Source organism: Oryx dammah, unplaced genomic scaffold, assembly GCF_014754425.2.
Source record: "Oryx dammah isolate SB20612 unplaced genomic scaffold, SCBI_Odam_1.1 HiC_scaffold_29, whole genome shotgun sequence".
Classification (NCBI taxonomy): Eukaryota; Metazoa; Chordata; class Mammalia; order Artiodactyla; family Bovidae; genus Oryx; species Oryx dammah.
Genome location: NW_024070213.1, coordinates 83,421,512 through 83,443,506, shown reverse-complemented (window position 1 = coordinate 83,443,506; position 21,995 = coordinate 83,421,512). Strand labels below are relative to the sequence as shown.

The 21,995-nt window shown below is 39.4% G+C and overlaps 1 protein-coding gene across 1 annotated transcript in view; it reads left to right on the top strand.

The window, feature by feature from the left end:
• LOC120857923 (sodium-coupled neutral amino acid transporter 1) overlaps positions 1–21,710 on the top strand; it is a 63,562-nt gene extending 41,852 nt beyond the window's left edge. Inside the window, exons 5-16 of the mRNA XM_040233819.1 lie at positions 726–799; positions 2,192–2,284; positions 2,595–2,676; positions 3,709–3,791; positions 5,222–5,280; positions 5,404–5,517; positions 6,886–6,965; positions 10,074–10,174; positions 12,511–12,629; positions 13,192–13,333; positions 13,425–13,522; positions 15,315–21,710. Of these exons, the coding sequence (XP_040089753.1) occupies positions 726–799; positions 2,192–2,284; positions 2,595–2,676; positions 3,709–3,791; positions 5,222–5,280; positions 5,404–5,517; positions 6,886–6,965; positions 10,074–10,174; positions 12,511–12,629; positions 13,192–13,333; positions 13,425–13,522; positions 15,315–15,416 (1,147 nt within the window). The 3' untranslated portion in view covers positions 15,417–21,710. The remainder of the gene's footprint in view (positions 1–725; positions 800–2,191; positions 2,285–2,594; positions 2,677–3,708; positions 3,792–5,221; positions 5,281–5,403; positions 5,518–6,885; positions 6,966–10,073; positions 10,175–12,510; positions 12,630–13,191; positions 13,334–13,424; positions 13,523–15,314) is intronic.
• The last annotated feature ends 285 nt before the right edge of the window (positions 21,711–21,995 follow it).

The following is a 21,995-nucleotide window of genomic DNA, read 5'->3' as shown; positions in this document are numbered from 1 at the left end:
TCCCACATCATTTTTAACTGTGCTTTTTTCTTGAGGAAGGTTCGGCCATGAGCCAGATGTACTAAAACAAAAACATGAGTTCATCATTCAACAAAGTCTTTTCATCACAGTTGTCAGAATTTTCCCATCCATTAAAGGAGGTTCTTTTAAGAGACACTGGGAGCAAAAAAAAAAAAAAAAAAGTGAATCATCTCAGTGGTTTATTTATTCAAAAATAGCCATAGAGTAAATAGATGGAAAGAACCCTAGACACCATTTGCCTTTATATTATAGGCAAGGAATCTAGGAATGGGAGACCTCAGGCAAGGTGTCCAAAGTCACGTCACTGACCTAAAGGTCGCTTCATGCCTTCCTCTCCCAGCCCCCACCCGTCCCTTCTCACACTTCCTCACTTAGATGTCACAGAAAGTATACCATAGACCACAAAAGCTTTCTTTCACAATGTTGTTTTAAAAGTCACCTCAATTGAAATGATCCCAGAGTGCCATTTATATTTAAGCTTAGAATTACGTAAAAGATTTGAATTCTTGGAGTTACAGTCCAGTGAGCAGTTCTTTACTTGGTAGAACATTTTTATTGAAGATGTTAAGGAGGGTGTGACTAATAGGTTCCAGTATTTGGATTCTATCAGTGAATAGTGTTAACCTATGAGTCAGCCCTGGCCTTTCTACAGTTTACGGTCAGAGTCTTTATAGTTATCACAAGACTTATTTTCTTTGCTTTAGGGTACTTTTGACTTCAGTAACACTGCTGTCTATATATTCAATCAACCTGCTGTTGATCTGTTCAAAGGAAACAGGTAAGCTGTTTGTAAAGCCAAAGTGATAAATTCTCACAGTGACATTATGAACAAATGATACTATCCCTGTTCAACAACTTGTATATTAAAGAAAAACAGTACTTTGACCTGTTGTCGCTGGAAGACCTATAGTGGTATTTACTTAGAGTAGATACAGGAACATATAAATGAACTTGTTATGAATAGTAAGCAAATAACATTGCAATTTAAAGAGAACCCTCAAATATACTTGCTTTTCTAGTTTAAGATGACTTCATTTTAAAGACCTTGGTTTTTCCTCAAGTGTTTATAAATTCAGACCAAGGATCCCATGCTTTTATATTATAGGCTCCAAGGTTTTAAAAGTAAACAGAGCTTTCATTCTCTTTTGTGCATATTCCAAGGAGAAAATGTGACTCCCAAGCAATGTGGGCGTCAGTGTGCTGTGAAAAGACTTTAAGTTCTCTGGGCAGTGTAATACCTGAAGTGTTTATTTTCTATTCCTGGGACACTGGATTATGTTTGTAATACTTTGACTTTTACGTTAGCTAAAATCACATTGGCCAACCATTACTGTATATAGATGACTCCATTTACCTGGAACATTTTGTAATAAACTGTGGATCTAACTATTGTCTAGTTTAAACATCAGTCTTATGAAAGAATAAACAAAAGTTTAATTATAGTCTAACCCAATTTCTTTCTGTGAACCTTTTGAAAAATGTGAGCAGAACTGTTACAGAAACATAAACCCGTTTTTTTAATGAATGGTTTAACATTTGTTGAGATGAGCGGGTTGAAGATTTTAGAATTTTGCTATTGCCTAATTATTCTCTCGAAAGAGTTATCTGCTGCTCTCTTTTGTGAGTGTCAAATCTCTGAAATAAAGATCAAAATTCTAATGTTGTGGTTATTACATGTTTTTATGTTATTATATTTAGAACCCACAGGCATTGTTGGAATATTATTATTCCTTGTTAGCCTCATCAGTTCAAAAGGAACCTTTCTTCCCAGCCATCAGGGTTTTTGTTTTTAAATCAAATTTTTATTTTAATGATATACACCAGACCTGAGAATAAAATTAGAATGGGAATTTCCCCCCAGTAAAGTAGGGAGATTTTTGAGATAATTAAAATGAAAATAAGGCTTATGACCTAATCATTTACTTGTAATGCTCTTGTAGCCAACCTGAAAAAAAAAATGGTGGTCATGTCTGACATTTTTAAGTCAACAAGTTATTTTTGTTTTGTAGTGAGAATGCCTTAATCCTTGCAAAGCCAAGAAGACTATGTATATGATTTTTGATAAAGACCCAGTAACTTGGGGAATAGTCAATAGAATGGTGAAATCTTGGCTATTTTTAATGTAGGGAACTCATCATTTTTTCTGTTCTCAACTATGTTTTTTAAACAGGCTGCATGGTTTATGAAAAGCTGGGAGAACAGGTCTTTGGCACCACAGGGAAACTCGTCATCTTTGGAGCCACCTCCCTACAGAACACTGGAGGTAAAAAGATTGTTTTTTCTATACATTAAAGTTGTGAATGTTATTACTATTTTTCCTAATCTCAGTGGTTGAGTGGCCACATGAATTTTAACACAATTCAAGCCGTATCATTCTCATTGCAATGAAAGTGAAGCAGAGACAGTAGTCACTTACAACCAATTACAGTTACAGCCAGGGGTATTGGACAGTGTCTACAGCCATCTTTCTGTCCTACTGAAGGTTACTCTAGAGACAGTCTGGTCACCTTGTGTATAGCTTGCAACATGAGCCTCAGTATCTTCTTTCTAAAAATGTTCTCATTTTCTTCTAGCAATACTGAGCTACCTCTTCATAGTAAAAAATGAGCTACCTTCTGCCATAAAATTTCTAATGGGAAAGGAAGAGGAATTTTCGTAAGTTATAGACTGTTGTTTAAAAGATAACTGAAATGTTTTTAATTGAAATGTGGGCTAATAACCCAAGTTTTTGTTCTATGAAGACTGCAGAAACAGAATTTTCCCTAGGCTGTTTTTTCTTGGTTTGCTGTTTCTTGTTTTTCTTGTTGTTTCTTGTTTGCTTGGGGGTATATAAATGAAGGAGGCAAGGAGAACCGTTTGAATCTGAGCATTTAAAAAATAGATTCATCAGCCGTGCTAAGACGCTAAGTCCTGCAACTTCTCAAGAGCTTGAAATCGACATCTAGTTTCTATGAAATAAAACAGATATGGAGTATTTTTAATACAGAAATAGAACATGCAAAATTAAGATCCAAAATCCTTCCTTAAAGAAGAGACAGAGCATTTTGGGAGCAGAATTGACATGAGCCAGCCTCCTTAAAGGTCCAGCTCACCTTGGAAGGCATTGCCTCTGCGTTTGGCACGCCATTATGTTTTGACTACCTCTTGTTGAACAGTTCTTGTCAGTCTTAGTTTCTCTGTCTTCTTTCAAGGGAGAATTGTAGAAGCCAGAGTTCTTAGTGTTCTAGCATCAGGATTCAAGGTCAAATATAAGCAATTAGGGAGAAAGCAATGCCTACCTGTGGTGACTTATTTTTTGACGATATTTACCAAGCCAAGCAAAAAAGGAACTTTCTCTTTAAATAATTGAAAAGACAAGTTGTAATCTGACAAAACGTAATGTGTGCATTCAGCTTTGAAGTCATATAAATAATTCAGAGGAATGGCACACTTAGCCAGTGGGGAAGAGCAGGGGAGAAGCAGTATCTCTTCCTCAGTCACGTGGAGAGACAGATGATAGTAAATGACTAGTGGTTGGCCTAAAGTGTTTAATGAAAATTAATTAACAATTAATTGATTTGTAATAATAATTACAATTAATGGTAAACATTAGTAATAATTAAAAAAATTTAATACTGTGAAATTTTACTTGTGAGAAAAAAAGTCACTTTCTAAGAAAATACGGCTATCTGCTTAAATGCCTTCCAGAGCCTGGTACGTGGATGGCCGCCTGATGGTGGTGGTAGTTACCTTTGGCATAATTCTCCCTCTGTGTCTCTTGAAGAACTTAGGTAAGATCTTGCTTTTATCACAGTCTCTACAGCACTCAGATGAATCAGAAACCTAATAAAAACAAACAACTTTGCTCCCTACTTTGACTTGTAGGGTAAAGATTGAACAATAAATTGTAAGTATTAATGAGGCACGACTTTAACAGGGGATAAAAACACTGGCTTGTATGCGACTTTGTAAGCAGTCCCTCTTCTAAGCCATGGAAGTGTAAAGGGGATCCTGGGGCCAGCAGCAGAAAATGCTTTGTCTAAAAGCCCAAAGTCCAAAAAATGGAATTCTCCTCATAGAAGGTCTTAACACACTCTGATTGTTTAGATGGACAGAATTTCACAGCTAATACCAAGACAGAAAGTGGCTTGTATTTTTACCCAGAGGAGAAGGGGACAATAGAGGACAAGATGGGTGGATGGCATCACCAACTCAATGGACATGAATCTGAGCAAGTTCCAGGAGATGGTGAAGGACAGGGGAGCCTGGCAGTCCATGGGGTCACAAAGAGTCAGATACGACTGAGTGACTGAACAGGCAAAAATTGATACTATGAATCAGTCTTAAATGATCAGAGTCTAACCAGTCTCACTGAAGGGAGAGAAAAAAGTGAAAAGTGGTAGATGATCACTAAGCCATATCCACTTGGTTTTGACATTTTTGCATGTGTGCTTATATTTGGAGACAAGAATCCCTGATGTTATGAAAATTTCATGTGTAAAATAATGCAACCAGACCTCTATCCAGTCCAATGCCTCTGAAATGCATTTCCTTATAATTCTGGGCTCATTTGAGGCAGACATTTCAAGTTCTTACCGCTACTTAATTTTCTGGTTTCTGAGTCTGTATTTAAGCTTTTCTGTGTATATATAGCTCTTTTTAGTGCTAGTGGAGAAAGACTCTTCTCCCCCAGAAGTGAGAACCGTGCAGCCCCCAGAGACCACTTAGCTCTGCCTTTCTGGAGCTTATGGTGTTCCAAGATCTCCCAGGCATTCTAAGGGGAACAAGGTCAAGTTCCTCGGGTGCTCAGTTTATCCCTAGAAATCACTTCATCTCTTCTGTGCATATTCAGTATGTACACAGTAAGTACATAATCAAGAACTATTGAATGGATCAAGGAGTAAATGGATTTGGCTATAGGAATTCATTAGAACACAGCAGCAGAGACTATAGCCAAATTTGGGAGGCTCTTTTCCCCTGGATTCTGGAAATCTGTGTTCTCTAGTGTGTCAGGAAGAACTGGAATCAAAGCACATGCTACTGTATTGTTTTAATTTAAAGTCACCATTTTTTTGCCAAATAAGATAGTCCTATCAAATAGAAAATCTTATATTCATATTAGCATGTATGGATATTATTGGAACCCCAAACTGTGCTTGAAATAATGCATTGAAATAGTTGATGATAAAATAATAATAATAATTCTTTAAACTTTTTTTAGGTTATCTTGGCTATACTAGTGGATTTTCCTTGAGCTGTATGGTTTTTTTCCTAATTGTGGTAAGTGCTGGTTGAAATGGTTGGCCTGGTTTTGCCATAGTATGATGCTACATAATAATTATGCATTATTGGGCTTTATTTGATAAAGTTTGATTGTTTCTCCTTTATTTTTTTTAATGCCAGGTTATCTACAAGAAATTTCAAATTGCCTGTTTTGATCCAGAGCTAAATTTAACAAGTCTTAATTCAACAAATGTGGACATGTGTACGCCAAAATATGTTACCTTCAATTCAAAGGTACGTTTCTTGTCCTTTAGATATAAAAATAGGAGTGTTTTTACAAAGGACATTGTGTTTCTTAAACTCGTTTTAGTTAAACTGTCTTTGACGCATTTGTTCTCAAAGGAACAGGGTACCACAGGTTTCAAATGCCGCAGTCCATGTAACGACCTAGAAGAAATATATGAATGGTGTATTTCAGTGCTCCCCTTTACCCAGTTTAGTGTAGGACCACCTAAAGTATTCTCTGCGGAGACCTCTTTCCGCACAGTTATCTCAGCTCTGCTATTTCTTACAGTTCTTTAAAAACAAATTAATAACATCCTTAGCCCACTGCTGCTTCTTTTCTTAAAATTAATTTTTTAATAGGAGGATAATTCCTTTACAATGTTGTGTGGGTTTCTGCCATACAACAACTTGAATCAGTCCTGACTATATGTATACCCCCTACCTTTGAGCCTCCCTCCCACCCATCCCCATCCCACAGCTCACTGCTTCTGTCTCGTGGTGACAGAAAGGAATACCTCAGACTTCCCCAGCTTGTACAGTTAAAATAGACTCTACCACAAACTGACACTTCGGGAACATTCATACGACATATTGGGGAAGGGTAGACTATAGAAACAGTCAGGCTTGGATTTGAATCCTCAGGCAAATTGTCAACTCCATTTGTAAAACGATGATTCTATTGTGTATCTTATAGGGTTTCTTAGAATGTGCCTGATACCTTACTTGGGCAAAATTATAGCATGAGAAATGTTACTTTTCCCTTCTTCTCTACCAGCTTCTTTTTGCATAAGAAGTTACTATATTGAATTATCTTTTTCTGAGAAACTAATTTAGATTGATCTCTCACCTGTTCTCTTTAAACTCTTAAAAGTACCCCAAAGTAGTGAAGTAGTTTTCTTTTAAGAAAGTCATTTTCTCTTTAGATGCCATATTTAAGTCTGACTGATACACCCCTTATAAAGCACAGAGCAGTGAAATGAAGGTGCGTGTTCTGGCTGTGTTGCCTTGCCTGTCTTGGAGGGAGCCAGGAGAATAGTGCTGGTCTGTCTCAGGACTGTGGGGACTCAGCGAAATAACAGAGGAAAGTGCTAGTAACCAGCTAGTGCCACAGGTGACGCAACGCCTGGGGGATGTAAGATACACTGTAGGTGAGCCTGGCTGTAAAACCCCTCTCTGCCAAGTGCCTAATGTCTCAAGCTAGATAAGCTGTCTTAGAAAAGCTGCTCCTATTTTAGATATCAAAGCTCCCCTAATAACCAAATAATCCAAGGATTCTGAAGGGCTGTCAGATAAAAAGACAGCTCAGAAATACTGGAGCAATACAGTTTTTATGGTAAAAATGCTTTTCCATAACGTTTATTTTTTCTTCTCAAATAGACCGTGTACGCTTTACCAACAATTGCGTTCGCTTTTGTCTGCCACCCGTCGGTCCTGCCAATTTACAGTGAGCTTAAAGAGTAAGAGATTTTTTTTTTTTTTTCAAACTGAATCATTTTACAGCCCCTCATTAATAGGCAAGTGCTGTATCAAAATAAATGGACTCATATCATGAACTTCAACATTTACTTTGTCATTCTTGAGCAAGACACAAACCTGCAGTATATTTTGGCCATAAATGTATAAAAAGTGTTTATTATGTGGGCTTTTTCTTATTAATTTGGTTTTTCAAATTCTGTGTTACTTAAGAGAGTTAAAGTGTTTGTGTTGCTTTATATTACTTGTGATTAGTTTGCAGATGAATAATGGTAATCTTAGATTCATCTGTGAACCACTGAATACATTGTATATGATTTGCCTTTTGGTTTAGTTGGAAAAGGCTGGTAAACCAGGCATGAAGAAATGAATGTTAAGACCACAAACTGGACAGAAGAATACTGTTGTTCATTTTAAACTATCACAGTGATTATGGGTCAGTTTTTGATTGCTCTTCTAAGAAAACGAAAGGACTGCCTATGAATTCCCTCCTGGGTTCTCTTCTTAGCCTACTGTTATCAGACTTTCTACATAAAAGTATTTATCATGTCATAGTCTCTTTTTTTGAGATAACTGGTTTATGACTTATATAGGTTTCATGTGTACAACCTGATATTTCTACTTCCATACACAGTATGTCCTGCTCACAAAAATATAGTTTCCATCCATCACCATACACTGGGTCTCCTTTACCCATTTTGTCCTCCCTCTACCCCTTCCCTGCTGGTAACCACTGCTCTATTCTCTGTAGCTACATCCTTGTAAATTTATTCCTAGATATTTTATTCTTTTTGTTGCCCTTGTAAATGAATTGTTTTCTTAATTTCTCTGTCTGTTATCTCACTGTTAGCATATAGAAACATGGCAGATTTTTGTATGACTTTGTACCTTGCAACTTTACTATACTTGTTTATTATCTCTAATAGTTTTTTGGTAGAGTCTTCAGGGTTTTCAGTATATAAAATGCTGTCACCTGTAAATAGTGACAGTTTTACTTTATTCTTTCCAATTTGGATGCTTTTTATTTTTTTTCTTCCCTAATTGCTCTGGCTAGGACATCTGTTACTAGGTTGAATAAGAGTGGTAAGAGTGGGCATCCTTGTCCTCTTCCTCATTTTAGAGGGATAACTTCCATTTTTCATCATTTAGAGTGACGTTTGCTGTGGGTTTGTCATTGCTGATATTTTGTTGAGGGTTTTTGCATCTATATTCATCAGAGATATTAGCCAGCAATTTTCCTTTTTTGTGTTGTCTTTGTCTGGTTTTGGTATCACAAAGATGTTGGCCTCATATGTTATGAACCATTCCCTCCTCTTCAAATTTCTGGAAGAGTTTGAGAAGGCTAGGTATCAAATCTTTGAATGTTTGGTAGAATTCACCAGTGAAGCCCTCTGGTCCTGGACTTCTGTTTTTCCAGAGGGTTTTGCTGACTGCTTCAATCTCTGTACTAGTGATGGGTCTGTTCATATTTTCTGCTTCTTCATGATTCAGTCTTGAAAGGTTGTATGATTCTAAGCATTTGTCCATTTCTTCTGGGTTGTCCAGTGTGTTGGTATATAACTTTCATAATACTCCCTTGTGGTCCCTTGTATTTTGATGGTGTTTGTTGGTACTTAGTCTCTTCTGTGTCTGATTTTATTTATCAGGGCCTTCTGTCTTTTCTTCTTGGTAAGCCTGGCTAAAGGTTTGTCAATTTTGTCTTTTCAAAGAAGCAGTTCTTAGTTTCATTGATCCTTGCTATTGTCTTTTTATTTTTAGTTTCTATTTTATTTATTTCCACTCACTTTTATTTCCTTTCTTATACTGACTTTGGACTTTGTTCTTCTTTTTCTAGTTTCTTTAGGTGTCAGGGTAGATTGTTTGACATTTTTCTTGTTTCTTGAAATAGGCATCATGGCATAGTCTTAAGCTCAGAACAGATATACAGTATAGTTATCTGTTTCCATTTTGAAAGAAAGATGATGTTATTCAGGATTGAATTCACTCATGATTGTTCCTCTTTCATTTTAAATTGATTTATGACTAAGTTTTGAAGTATTTACATCTACCTATCTTTGCATACATTATCCTGCTTTATGATCTTATGTTTAAGGTATCTTCAGCATCTTTTAAACTTCATAGTCCTGCTTTTAGTTTGTAGTTTTCTTATGTGGGTACTTCTCAGTTTGTCTTGTTTTCCATACTTCCTGTTATGACACAGTCAAATGCCATGCTTCTTGGTGGCCTACTCTTGAGTACAAGTCTTGGAGATTCATTGTTTAGGCAGCTAAAGAAACTTAGAGGTTCATGCAAACTCCCAAGATAAACTTAACCTAAGAGAGAAAGAGAGAGCCTTTCCTTATCCCAGCTGTGAGTTCTTGGGCACCATTGCTGTGGAGACATACAGGCTTCCCTGAGGCTGTGTGAGTGCGTGCATGCTTAGTCACTTCAGTCCTGTCTGACTCCTTGCGTCCCTGTGGGCTGCAGTCTGCCAGGCTCCTCTGTCTATGGGATTTTTCCAGACGAGAATACTGGAGCTGGTGGCCATGCGCTCCTCCAGGGGATCTTCCCGACCCTGGGATGGAACCAGTATCTCCTGCACTGCAGGTGAATTCTTTACCCACTGAGCCACCTGGGAAACCCTCCCTGAGGCTATTCGATGGGAAAATCAGACCTTAAATGGCAGCTTTAATGACAAAACTCGAAAAGTCAAATTCTAGCTCAGCGCCTGATCTCTGGAGCCAAGAAAACAGCATTGGAACTTATTCTGCCTTTTTCCTGTGCATCCTGAGTGTGGAGATAGTATCAAACAAATGTTAAAAAAATACACTCTGCCCTTCAGATGAGAACTCAATATTCTTTCAAAAGAATGGGGAAGAACATTCAGGGGATTGTTTGTTCCATGGCTCTTTCTCTCACAATACCCAATCAGTGTAAAGAAGGTTATTGGAAACTGGCATATTTGGTGTAATTACTGGGGGTAATTACAGCAGCTCAAGTCAGCCCAAGCCTGATAGAAAGAAAGTTAAGTTCCATTCTTCAGGGTTAATATTTGTGCTTACATTCAATAACATGGTTTTTAATTTTTCAAATTTCTTTTTCTTTGTTTTTAGTCGATCACAGAAAAAGATGCAGATGGTTTCAAATATCTCCTTTTTTGCCATGTTTGTCATGTATTTCCTGACTGCCATTTTTGGCTACTTGACCTTCTATGGTAAGTACCTTCTGTCAGTACCTAAATATAGGTATTAGTAAGTAAATTACTAAAAATCAGTATCAAAATAGGTACTGATATTTCAATGTGATAACCCCCAAAAGCAACAAATCTATCCATTGATTTTACTGATCTTTTCTTCTGCTTAAAGCAAATGGCTATGGTTCCTTTACATATTCATGCTGACTATGTAATAGAATAATTACTGAAACAACATGCCATAATTTTTTCTCCTAATACTGTCCTTAAAAAAAAAAAGCATTTTATAAGCATGTCACCTTTACTAAGGAAGGTTTAGAACTATATCAGAGAAGGCTTTCCTAATTGCTGTTGTGAACTGGGTCATTTTCCATTAATAGAAAACAGAGACAGAGACAGATTTTGAAAGTGAGAAAGAATAGAGTGCTACACTCATGATACTGTGCGTTAATTAAGAATAAAACACCTGATTGTTCAGCAGCAGGTGGAGCTTTGCTTCAATATGAAGCAATGACAGAGTTAAATGAAATCTGAAAAAGAACAAAGTTGCATTTGTAACTTTTATTGACCCTGTATGAATAGTCTACCTTACTGCTTCTTCATCCTCTACTATTCCAATCGTCCTGCAATTTTATTTAACAGCTTTCATTATCATTACAATTTGGGACCTGGTTTAAATTCGAATACATAAATTTCACATTACATTCTCTATTAAATAACATTTCTTGGGGGCACTTTTTTTCATAAACACAAATGTCTCAAAATTTAAACACATTTGAGATGATTAATTCAGCCTGGAAAGGCTTCCCTGATTATACAGTTGTATTATTACCGTTACCACAATCCTCACAGCTTGTGGGACCTAGTTCCCCAACCAGAGGTTGAACCCAGGCCTTTGGTGGTGAAAGCACTGACTCCTAACCACTGGACCTGCAGGGAATTCCCTAATTACCGTTTTCACAAGCAATGGAGAAGAGCATTGTCTGAGGAATCCATAAATACCACATTTAATTTCTGCATAAAGATAGTGTTCTCAGGTTTCCTGCAGAGTTGCAGGGCTTGGGGGTGCGTAAAGGGAGGGGAAGAGAGAGAGAGAGCCTAATATTAGTTGACTGGTCTCACTGTTGCCTTGTTCAAGCTATGATTTTTTTCTGGCAAATCCATTTTTTTTCCACATAGAATAGAATACCAAAGCCTTTCAGTACTCTTAGGTCAAAGAAAAAAGCTCAGCTATTTTTAGATGGTTATGAATTTTGAATCAAGGAAATTACAACTAAGGAGATTTTTATTATAATCCAGGATCCTTTTTCTAAAATTGAGACCTGTCTCTGGCCCAGACTGTTAAATGGAACTGGAATTCCACACCATGAACCTTGAGATGGGAAGGGAACTATCTCTTGTCAAAGGAGTGGATTTTTGAGTTGGAGACAAAATGGCAGAGTAGAAGGACCTTGAGCTTAGCTCCTCTCCAGAGCACATCCAAATTATAACTAACTACTGTACAGTCATCAACTAAAAAAAGACAGGAGTGGGCCTTCCTTGGTGGTCCAGTGGCTAAGACTCCATGCTCCCAATGCGGAGGGCCTGGGTTTGATCCCTGGTCTGGGAACTCAGTCCCACATGCCACAACTAAAGATTCTACACACAGCAACTAAGACCTGACATAGCCAAATGAATAAATAAAAATAAATATTTAAAAAACAGCAATTATTCTTTTAAAAAGGGCAGGAGTGAGCTTTTTCCTGCTAAGTGACTGCTTTTCTAGCTTTGATTGTCTTTGAAATGACACTTTCTGAAATTCAGTGTTAAGAAAAAGTTCAAAGTGGTATATAAGCTTTATGAAGAAAACATATCTGGAAGAGAAGAATGAGTTCCCTTGCAGCAGTGAAGTTCCATGGGCACTTCTGCTTGGATGTTGAGTGATAACAGAAGTCTTTGAAAGAGGCTCCAGGTGGCCTGCAACCCACTCAGCTAGACTGATGCTGATGGGCATTGTTGGATGAGTGGCACCAAGTTGAAGAGAATCCAGATGAAGAAGGGCTTTGTGTTTCAACCGTATGGTATTCCTAACCTCAGCTCACTCCTAGGTTTAGTTTAGTGTAAATTACACTCTGTGTAATTTCTGGTGATTACTCTTAGACTCCTTTTTGCTGCAGGTATGGACAGGTGGGGCATGTCTCATATGGGGGATTTTGCTCCTAAACTTTATAAATTGTTGCATAGACACTTCAGTTCCCAGAACATTGCTTTCCTTGCCTGCTTTAGTTTACAGATCCTTTGTGGTTCAGAAAACCCGTCACTCCATGATAATTCTTCTCTCTTGTTTTAATGCCCTTTCACATTCCGCCTCATTTTAGAAAGCGTGCAGTCCGACCTCCTCCACAAGTATCAGAGTAAGGATGACATCCTTATCCTGACGGTACGGCTGGCAGTCATTGTGGCCGTCATCCTCACCGTGCCCGTGTTATTTTTCACGGTGAGTAAAAGGCCTTAGTGCAACCTGAGAAAAGCTGAGGGCTCCTCTTCCGTGCTGCCTTCAGGAGCCACTTGCAGAGCAAGGCTGCTGTGGGGAATTCCTGCATCATTGAAACTGCTTCAGGGAAGAATCTCAAGGGTCTTTGGAAAGAAAGTAGGATCAGTGAGTTAGGGTAGCCTTCTGACAGATGAATCAATTCTGATTAATCTATCCCTCTTCCTTACAGAGAAATGTAGATGGACTATTTGAATCCCAGTCATCCAAGGCAGGGCAATATAGAAGGACCAGAAGAGAGTGCTCAGTCACAGATAAAATAGAAACTGTCCCCCACCCCACCCCACCCCGCCCCCTGCAAAAGAAAACTACCTACTCATAAAGAAAAGGACTTTCCATCTTATGTCCAGCCCCCTGGCTCTCCAGACAGTTAAGCCATCTATAACCTCACGAGGTGTAGACTGAACATGTCCAAATGCCTACACCCCAATCCATCCATAACTGATGAGACACACAAAAGGCATCGAGCTGGAGGCATGACAGAACCTTTTGCTTTCTTTTTCTGCAGGTTCGATCTTCTTTATTTGAACTGTCTAAGAAAACAAAGTTTAATTTATGTCATCATGTCTTGGTGACCTTCATACTCCTGGTTATTATGAACTTGTTGGTGATCTTCATACCCTCCATGAAAGATATTTTTGGAGTCGTTGGTATGGCTTTCTGACCTGCTGCTTATTCTATGATAGCTGTTTAGAAAGTTAAACTTTCACAATGGTAACCTCAATTTTTCTTATTTTCCAGGCGTTACATCTGCTAATATGCTTATTTTCATTCTTCCTTCATCTCTTTATTTAAAAATCACAAGCCAAGATGGAGATAAGGGAACTCAGCGAATTTGGGTATGTCTCATGCCAGCCACTCTCATTTTTCTAATTTGTTTTTCACTGAACTGTGTCAGGTAAATAGTCCATCTCCACCAACGAGTACTTACAGTGACCTCAAAAGGAGGCAACCATCCTAGTGTCTGTCCATTTGGGAAATTTAAAATATCATATCAGGATCTTCTCCATGCCCTCAAAATATCTTCAAGTTCTGCTCCTTTTGTGTCAGAGTGGCCAGCCAAGAAATTAGACATTTATCATCCTTTGTCTCTCCAGGGTGATGCCTTGTCATTAGCAAGATCTGAAGTGGAAAGGGACTCAAAATTTTCTGCAGTCCACTGTTTCTGTATAGTCCCTGGTCCTGTAACTCCATCCATCAGCCCAGGGAACCTGCAATGCCTTAATTGAAACAGCTGAGTTAGCATTGAATCTTTTTATGATTTGACAGAAATGCTTTGGAGCAACAGACCTGGATTCAGAAACTACCTTTCTATACTGGAATTCTTGTTTCCAGGTCTGGTGAAGTTCAAGGGCATCTTGAAGGTGGTGCACTTGGAGACAGTGAGGGAAGCAGGGGTGAAGTAGCTGCTACATGAGTACCTTCTGGAGCACCATTATGTTTGGCCTTGGAGAAGGCTTATCAGCCGCTCTCCCAGGTAGTGTAAGCACTCCAATCACACATGTTACCTGAGTCAACAGGCCGCAATGAGGGGTGTAGGCACGGGGGAACATCCCTGTGTATTTAGAGGAAGCATCGTTGATGCTGCTGGAGCATCTGCTTCCCCAACAGGACTATCCCTAAAGCCGTAAATCTCAAATCCTTCTAAATCTGACCAGTGGGGGCTTCATGAGGATAGAGAGGAAGGACCAGTCTTCTGGTCCTGGACTTTTGCTTTTGGGGAGGGTTTTTGATTAAATTTTGGTAGTAAACTTAAGATTCAATCTGACAGTGGTGGGGACCTACTAATCACGAATCTCTGGGCCTCTCTAACCTGGCTCCCATTATAAAACCACTGGGAAGATCTACCAAATAGCATTAAACAAGAGATCCAGTCTATGTAGGGGCTCACTGGGAGTTACACCAGACCGGTGATGGTGAGCCTGGATGCAACCCTGTCAACCCCACTCTCTGCCCCCTCCCCTTCCCATAACAATGTCTCCTTCTCCAGACTCCAGTTCAGCCCGCCCTGGCTCTCATGACACTTCATCCTTCTCCCTGAATTTCAGTTCTCATTGGAAACTCAGCACCAGGCAATTTAAAAGCTTGTGTTCTCCAGATTTTAGATTTAATAACCTGCCCCCTGGGCCTTCATCAACCCTTGAAATCACTTAATTTTGTATACCCATTTCCTGTCTCACTCGATCAAATCTACTCTGCTTTTAGATATCCTTTTAACACTTTTTCAAACAGAAATGTTTACCTGCCAGTGATAAACTAGGCTGGTTGATGACATGACCTGTGTTGTCGAAGGATGATCTTTTTTCTTTTTTTCGTTTTCATCTTTAGTCTGAAAGAAGCTAGCAAGAGTAATACCCAGTCAGTTGTAGAGCAGATTCACTCTAAGATGACCATGAAGTCAAAGAGCAGAATACAGAGGATGGTTCTGCACAGCTAGTTTTTCTTAGTTTCCCATCCTTGGAGAATCAGGTACATGCAACTTTAGAAAGAATCTCACAGTTCGATAATAGATGTAACCAACCAAATATGAGGGGACATGAAAAGAGAGGGAAATCATTTTCGTTTTTTCCCAGGTGTACATGGAAAATGTTTGCTTCCCTGAAAATAATCCTTGCCTTTCTGTTACTCCAGGCTGCCCTTTTCTTGGGTCTGGGGGTGTTGTTTTCCCTGGTAAGCATTCCCTTGGTCATCTACGACTGGGCCTACTCATCAAGTGGTGACGAAGGCCACTGAGACCAGCTGAGAAAAACAGTCAAGTTACCATGCATCAGCAACCCTTCATCACTTCGTCTGCAAGTTTACAGAAGCAAACAGAAATTTACAAGATACACAATGAAATAATACTTTGGAAGCAAAACGAGAGACCTGTTTCTATCATGGCTCATGCCCCTCCAGGATTGGAGATCAATTTTAAGATTGTGGATTTTTTGGTTCCAAATTTCATGCAATTATATTTTACAGTACTTTTCACAGTTGATTGTTTTTCACTCTACTAACTCTATTTTTTTGTGATTTCATCATCTCTTAGAACTTTGAAGACATGATCGTCCATCGTGTTTATTTATTGTACATCCAGATTCTGAAATAATTTTCCTACTGATGTTCAGCTTATATCTGTACCTTTTTAGCAGAGAAAAGAATCTTGAATTGTATATATTTATTTTGCTTTACAGAAAAAAATGGTTTCGTAAATAATTTGCCTATTTTGGTTAAAATAGCACATAGGGATAATCAGATGAGAGTCACAGGGCACATACCCTTGTTGGATCAGAGAATGCCCAATATTTGAGGCAGCTCTGATCACCTGGCAGGCGAGCTTCAGCAGCTCATGACCTCGCTGGCATTCCATCCACTCTGTGCAGAGACCTTCCCTGGCGAGTGTTCTCAGCTCGGAAAGGGGTGGGAATGATTCTTACCTTGGTAAATATACTGAACTACACATATGAGTTATCTAGCAAATGAAGTTTTGTTTCCCTCTTTGTGTCAAAGTTACTCTATATAATCTGAGTCAGCTTTTGTTGGGGAAGACCCATGACACCTTTATAACAAATTGAGAAGCAAAAGTCCTACAAAAAGATTGTCCAGAATGCATGAGGAAATATTTTTCAGATGCAGATAGCTTTCAGCCCAACAACTGTATTGTTGAAGGGGGAAAAACATTTTCTTAAATTATAAACCCAGCAGCTTCTACTCATGTCCATCAGCTTTTTGCACAGAAAATCATGTGTATCTAACCAAGGATGATCTAGGGAAAGTAAGTCCTGTTTTATATTAGGTACTTTAGGGGGGGTCTTTAAAATATTTGTTTTATACTATGAAAGTGAAAGTGTTAGCTGCTCAATTGTGTCTGCCTCTTTGCAACCTCATGGACTGTAGCCCGCCAGGCCCCTCTGTTCATGGACTTCTCCAGGCAAGAGTACTGGAGTGAGTACCCATTCCCTTCTGCAGGGGATCTTCCCGACCCAGGGATTGAACTGGTGTCTCCTGCATTGCAGGCAGATTCTTTACGGTCTGAGCCACCAAGGGAACCCAGTCTGCCTGCAGTACAGAAGACCCTGATTCCATCTCTGGATTGGGAAGATCCCCTGGAGAAGGGAATGGCTACCCACTCCAGTATTCTTGCCTGAAGAAGTCCATGGACAGAGGAGTCTGGTGGACTGTAGCCCATGAAGTTGCAAAGAGGTGAACACAACTGAGCGACTAACACTTTGTATCTATAAATTTAGGTTATGGCAAATACAAGATTTTTGTACCTTTAATAAGCCTCATTCCTATTTCTTCTCCACTAGCCATCCGTCCAGTCTTGAAAAAAGAAAGAGCCTTCAGAGGTGATTTTGAGGACAGCGTGTGATGAAAGCACTATGTACCTTTCTCCCCCAAAGTGGGGACTTTGGTGGCAGTGCCGCCCCTCTCCTCATCCCTGGTCAAGGGTGAGCTGTCACTGCCTACCTGATGTGACCCACATGGGGGACAGAGTTGCTGACACTCTTAGCCACCCCTCTCCTAAAAACAAGTGAAGGAAATTCCCGAGAGACTGCAAAAGAAGAGAAGTTTGAGGCACGGTAGCTTGAAAAGGCATTGGGGACAGAATAGAAACCCAGTACCACATTCCCCCTATGCTGGGCCATCGCCTGTGCTTGGATTGTCTGTATCACACAATGAGAAGCATGTGTACCCTGTGAGCTAGTCTCTTGAAACAGGGCTTGTGTTATATCTACATCCTGGTTGAATTCAACAAACATGTCAGTTCACTGAACAGATTTCTTATCCAGAGATAAGTGGCCTCTAACCACAGACTCTTGGCAGAGTTTTGAGGCACTTAACTCTGGGCTCTGTGCCTCCTGCACTGAGGCCTCCACACTTAGGGAGTAACACAGAACTCTCCCCTCCCCTTTACAAACTAATATCCCATACAGAAAGCAAGCATCAGGATCATTCCTGACCCTCTTGGGGGAAAAGGAAAGATTATTTCTGCCTGTCTTAGTATCATCATAGCTTCTAATGTCATGCTCCAGAATTACATCCACAGAGATCAGAGTTCAGGTATTTAGAAATGAGTACCTACCTATGTATGAATTCCTAACCCAGTGAAACCCACAGACATTTCTGTCCTCAGCAGTCTTCCATAAATAAGCAGAAGAGAAACTCAACCAAACAAGATGCCTGGCCCTTGGAGCTTGTCCGGGGGCACCCAATCATGTAATAGCTAGATAGTGGATGACCCTCCATTAAAAAAATACAAATTTCATTTGCAAGCTATATTAGGCTACTTCCTGTTTTCTTCATTAACTTATAAAAATTCACTTTCTGCCCATACAGTCAGTTTAGAAGATTATCATTAGCTCTTGGGATGTATAGTGATATTTTTGGATCTTTGGATTTTATGTGTCAGAACAGGGGATTTTTTAAAATTATTTAAAATATGCTCATTTAGAGGAGGCTTGGGATGTGTAGTAATATTTTTGGGTCTCTGGATTTTATGTGTCAGAACAGGGGATTTTTTTTATTATTTAAAATATGCTTATTTAGAGGAGGCACTTGTTGATGTCTGCACTACTACAGGTTTTTAAAACCTTCTTTGTATGTTTATTTAAGTTTATTGTTGACTGAATATAATAGACCCTACTGTAATTTGTCAGATATCAGTGATTAATTTCATGATTTGTGTGGGATTAGCTGTAAAGTGTACTGTTCTTCTTCTTCTTCTTCAGAGTAGTGAACCCGTAGCCAAAAATACATGTACCACAGATGTTAGGTAGAATTTAAATCACACAGTCAAGAGCTATACACGTTTTTCTGCTGTGTGAGTAGACTAATGAATTTTATACCTTAAGCCTTTGGGAGCACGTTTTCCTTGGGGAGATGGGATCTCAGCACCAGTGGACAGTGTTAGGTTCACGCTTTGGGGTATAAACTGTTCTCTAGTTGTAATAACAGCACACTGTAAATCCCTAATTTCCTTCATGTTACTTATTGGAAGTGAGGACAGCAGCATATGTACAGGAAAGAAATTCAGTCTTGTTAATCATAGGCAGTCCCGTTTATAAGCTAGTGCAGAGCCAGCTTATAGGCAGAGCATAGTGCAGAACTGTTGGTTGGTTGTTTGCAACCTGGAATGTATTTTCCTTCAGAAACCCAAGTTATACATGATGGTTAGGCCCCCAGACCAACTAGAAAAGATGATCTAAACTCATAGTTTAGCTGAAATAGGATACTATATTAACAAGATTGCTAAGGAATCTAAGCAATGAATATGATTTTGTTTCTAGCAGATGTTTGCTCAGAGTTGCCGAGACTCTGTCCCTCGTGTTGTTAGTGGAATCTGGATCAACCGCTCCAACCTCACACTGCCTGCTGGGTGGTGGCACCAGAGTAGCCACCAATTAGAAGTGCCCAGATGGCCTACAGCTGGGTCCCCAGCGAAGGAAGGGGACCAGGTCCAGGGCAACCAGAGATCTTACAGGAGGAGGAGGGTTCAGGAGGAGGAGGGGTCCCCTGGTGGGCCGTACATCACCAGGGACATTCTCCGCTGCCACCCCTTTCTCTAGAGGCTCAGGCCTGGTCTGCCTGCTTCTGTCTGTAGGACCTTTTGCTCCTGGAGTTTATCTCCTTCACGCCCACTACCATGGATGATGTCACTGTATCCTCTCTTGCATGCCAGTCGCTGATGCCAGCACACAGCACTTTCAATGGATTTAGTGCTAGGAAGCCATAGTTTAACTGCCCAGTAGTCAAAGAGGGGTAAAAACCTCCCTACCCACTTTTCCTCTTATATTTGCAGACCCTGTTAAGAAAGACATACATGGGTGATGGCCATAGAGCTTGGGGTGGACTAATGGCTGTGATAAGGTGTCATGGTCTTTCAGAGCACACCTCAGACAGTCACCCCAGAATTAGCTTCTTTCTAGAGTTGGATTCAAGCCTCTAAGCCAGTGTTCCTCAAAGTGGGGCTCCCCAGATCAGCAGCAGCAGCATCACGTGGGAACTCAATGGGGTGCACATACTCAGGCCTCAGCCCAGACCAAATAAGATCAGAAGCTTTGGGGTGGAGGTCCAGCAAACTGTATTTTATAATCACTCCCAGTGATCTTGGCACAGGTCAAGTTAGAGACCCACACTGAGCCAATTCATCTCTCCTTTTTCTCCCCATTAGTCCTATCTGTATGGGAACCAGGACTTCGGGAGGGGAGAAATGCAGCCCCCTTCCCACCGGAAATGCTGGTATAGGTGCATCATTGCAAATAAGGCTGCCTGCACGGGGCCTGAGACACAGTAAGGTTACAGTTTGGGCAGCTGTGAAGAATTGAAAATGAGGTGTTTTAGATTTTTTTTTTCCTTTTTTGAAAGCAATTAAAAGATATACCCTTTGTTAGAGGAAATAGTGACTTTAGGTCAGAAGTTTCTCTAGAATGTTTGGGTTCATCATGTGATGATCAATCCTGTCCTCCCTTTAAAGGGAGTTCTCTGCTGAAAGGGGCTACAGACTGCTCTGAAAAGGTCAGTGCTCCACTCTGTTTCAGCAGATCAGAGTGCTGCATGGCACATCTTGTTGGGTCGGGGGTGCGGAGGAGATCGGTGAAATGATCAGGTATTTGATTTTATGCCTTTATTGCAAAAGCCATCAGTTTCCCTCTGTTTTTCAATGTAAATTGGCTTGAGGCTTAGGATGTAAACCTTAAGAATGTAATTCCTCCATTCCAGTTCATGGTAAACTTCTATCCACTTTCAAAATAAAGATTGAGATTTTATCATTTAAAGATGTTAATGTTTTCCTTAGGAATGGCAAATCTGAGAATCTTTTAGCAACTGAACACCATTCCTCTAAAATGCAGCGAATTCTTTATAATGATCTAAGGTTTTCAGATACAAAATTGGGGACGGGGGGGCTGACAACTGAAAAATACCACTAAATCTTAAAGGAAAAGTTCTTGAAAAGCATGTAAAATTCACAGGGCTCAGACCTCCTTCTTTAGAGTTTTCTGTAAGGAAGGACTGTGAAACTGGGCCCATGTGCATACAGGCTTGAATTTGTGTTTTTTAAACGAAGAATCTATGCAGTTGAGGCTTATTGTAGGAAATACTTCATTTGTATGTAAATACATTGTAAATAAATAGGAGGCTGTATATTTTTGAAGTTGTTGATCCACAATGAAATAGAAGTTGCTAGTATCTGCATATCAAGAATAAATGTCTTCATTGATATTAGTGGGTTTGTTTGGGAATTAGAAAAATTTACATTCACTCCCAGGTAACATAGTTCTCTTAATGTAAACTTGGAACCTACAAATCTTACTTGTTTAGAGAGAGAAATGTCTGAGAAATAGTTATGTTGATTTCTTATACTGGTATTAAGATTAATTATTTCAAAGCTAGTCCTCTGAGCTACAAATAATAAGGAACATTTTAGACCCAAATTATTGCTGTGTAGAAATAGAATACCCAGAATAATAAGTTGTTTCTTCACAATACTGTTTCACTGTTAACACTGATACTACTACACAGTATTTATGAAAACAGATGTTGGGGAGGAGGAATTATTTTTTTTTTCCAAAATTGAATTTCTGTTTCCCAAATCCCTTTGAAAGGGAAAGACCTGAAAATTAACTGTGAGCACAAATTTGAAAGAAAGAAAGAAAAAAGTATTATTTTATCAAGCTTTTGAAAGTCTTGCATGTTTGCCTTTTCAGTGTCCATGCCAACATAGGATGTCTTAAGTAATTTTTTTTCCCAAAAGACTTGAATCTTGATCGCTGGTATGTAATCTACTCTCTAGAGTTCAGTGTATTCTAGACTTCATCTACCTGTAGCACACCACTGGTTTACTAATGTAAAACCTGGTTAGTGAGTTTCAGCTGGATGATTTAAGTGAGTCACATGTTGCAAAACTTTGTTATTCATGGTTGATTAAACACATAGTTTTGTTTTTTCCCCCCAGGATGTGGTGTAAATAAAGACATGTAAAAAGTTCTGTTGTAAAGCTGCTCTTTTAACCTAGTTTTTAAGCATTAAAATGTGGAATAAAGCATTTATGAATTTTTGTGTTCATTCTTCTAGGGTACAATAGAAAGGTGGCTCAGTGGCTAAGAATCTGCCTACAATGCAGGAGACATGGGTTCAATCCCTAGGTTGGGAAGATCCCCTGGAGGAGGAAATGGTAATCCCCTCCAGTACTCTTGCCTGGATAATCCCATGGACAGAGGGGCCTGATGGGGAGCCATGGGGCAAACAGTTGGACCTAACTGAGCGACTGAACGCGCACACACACACACACACACACACACACACACACTAACTAAAAGGGCAAGGCGGGTA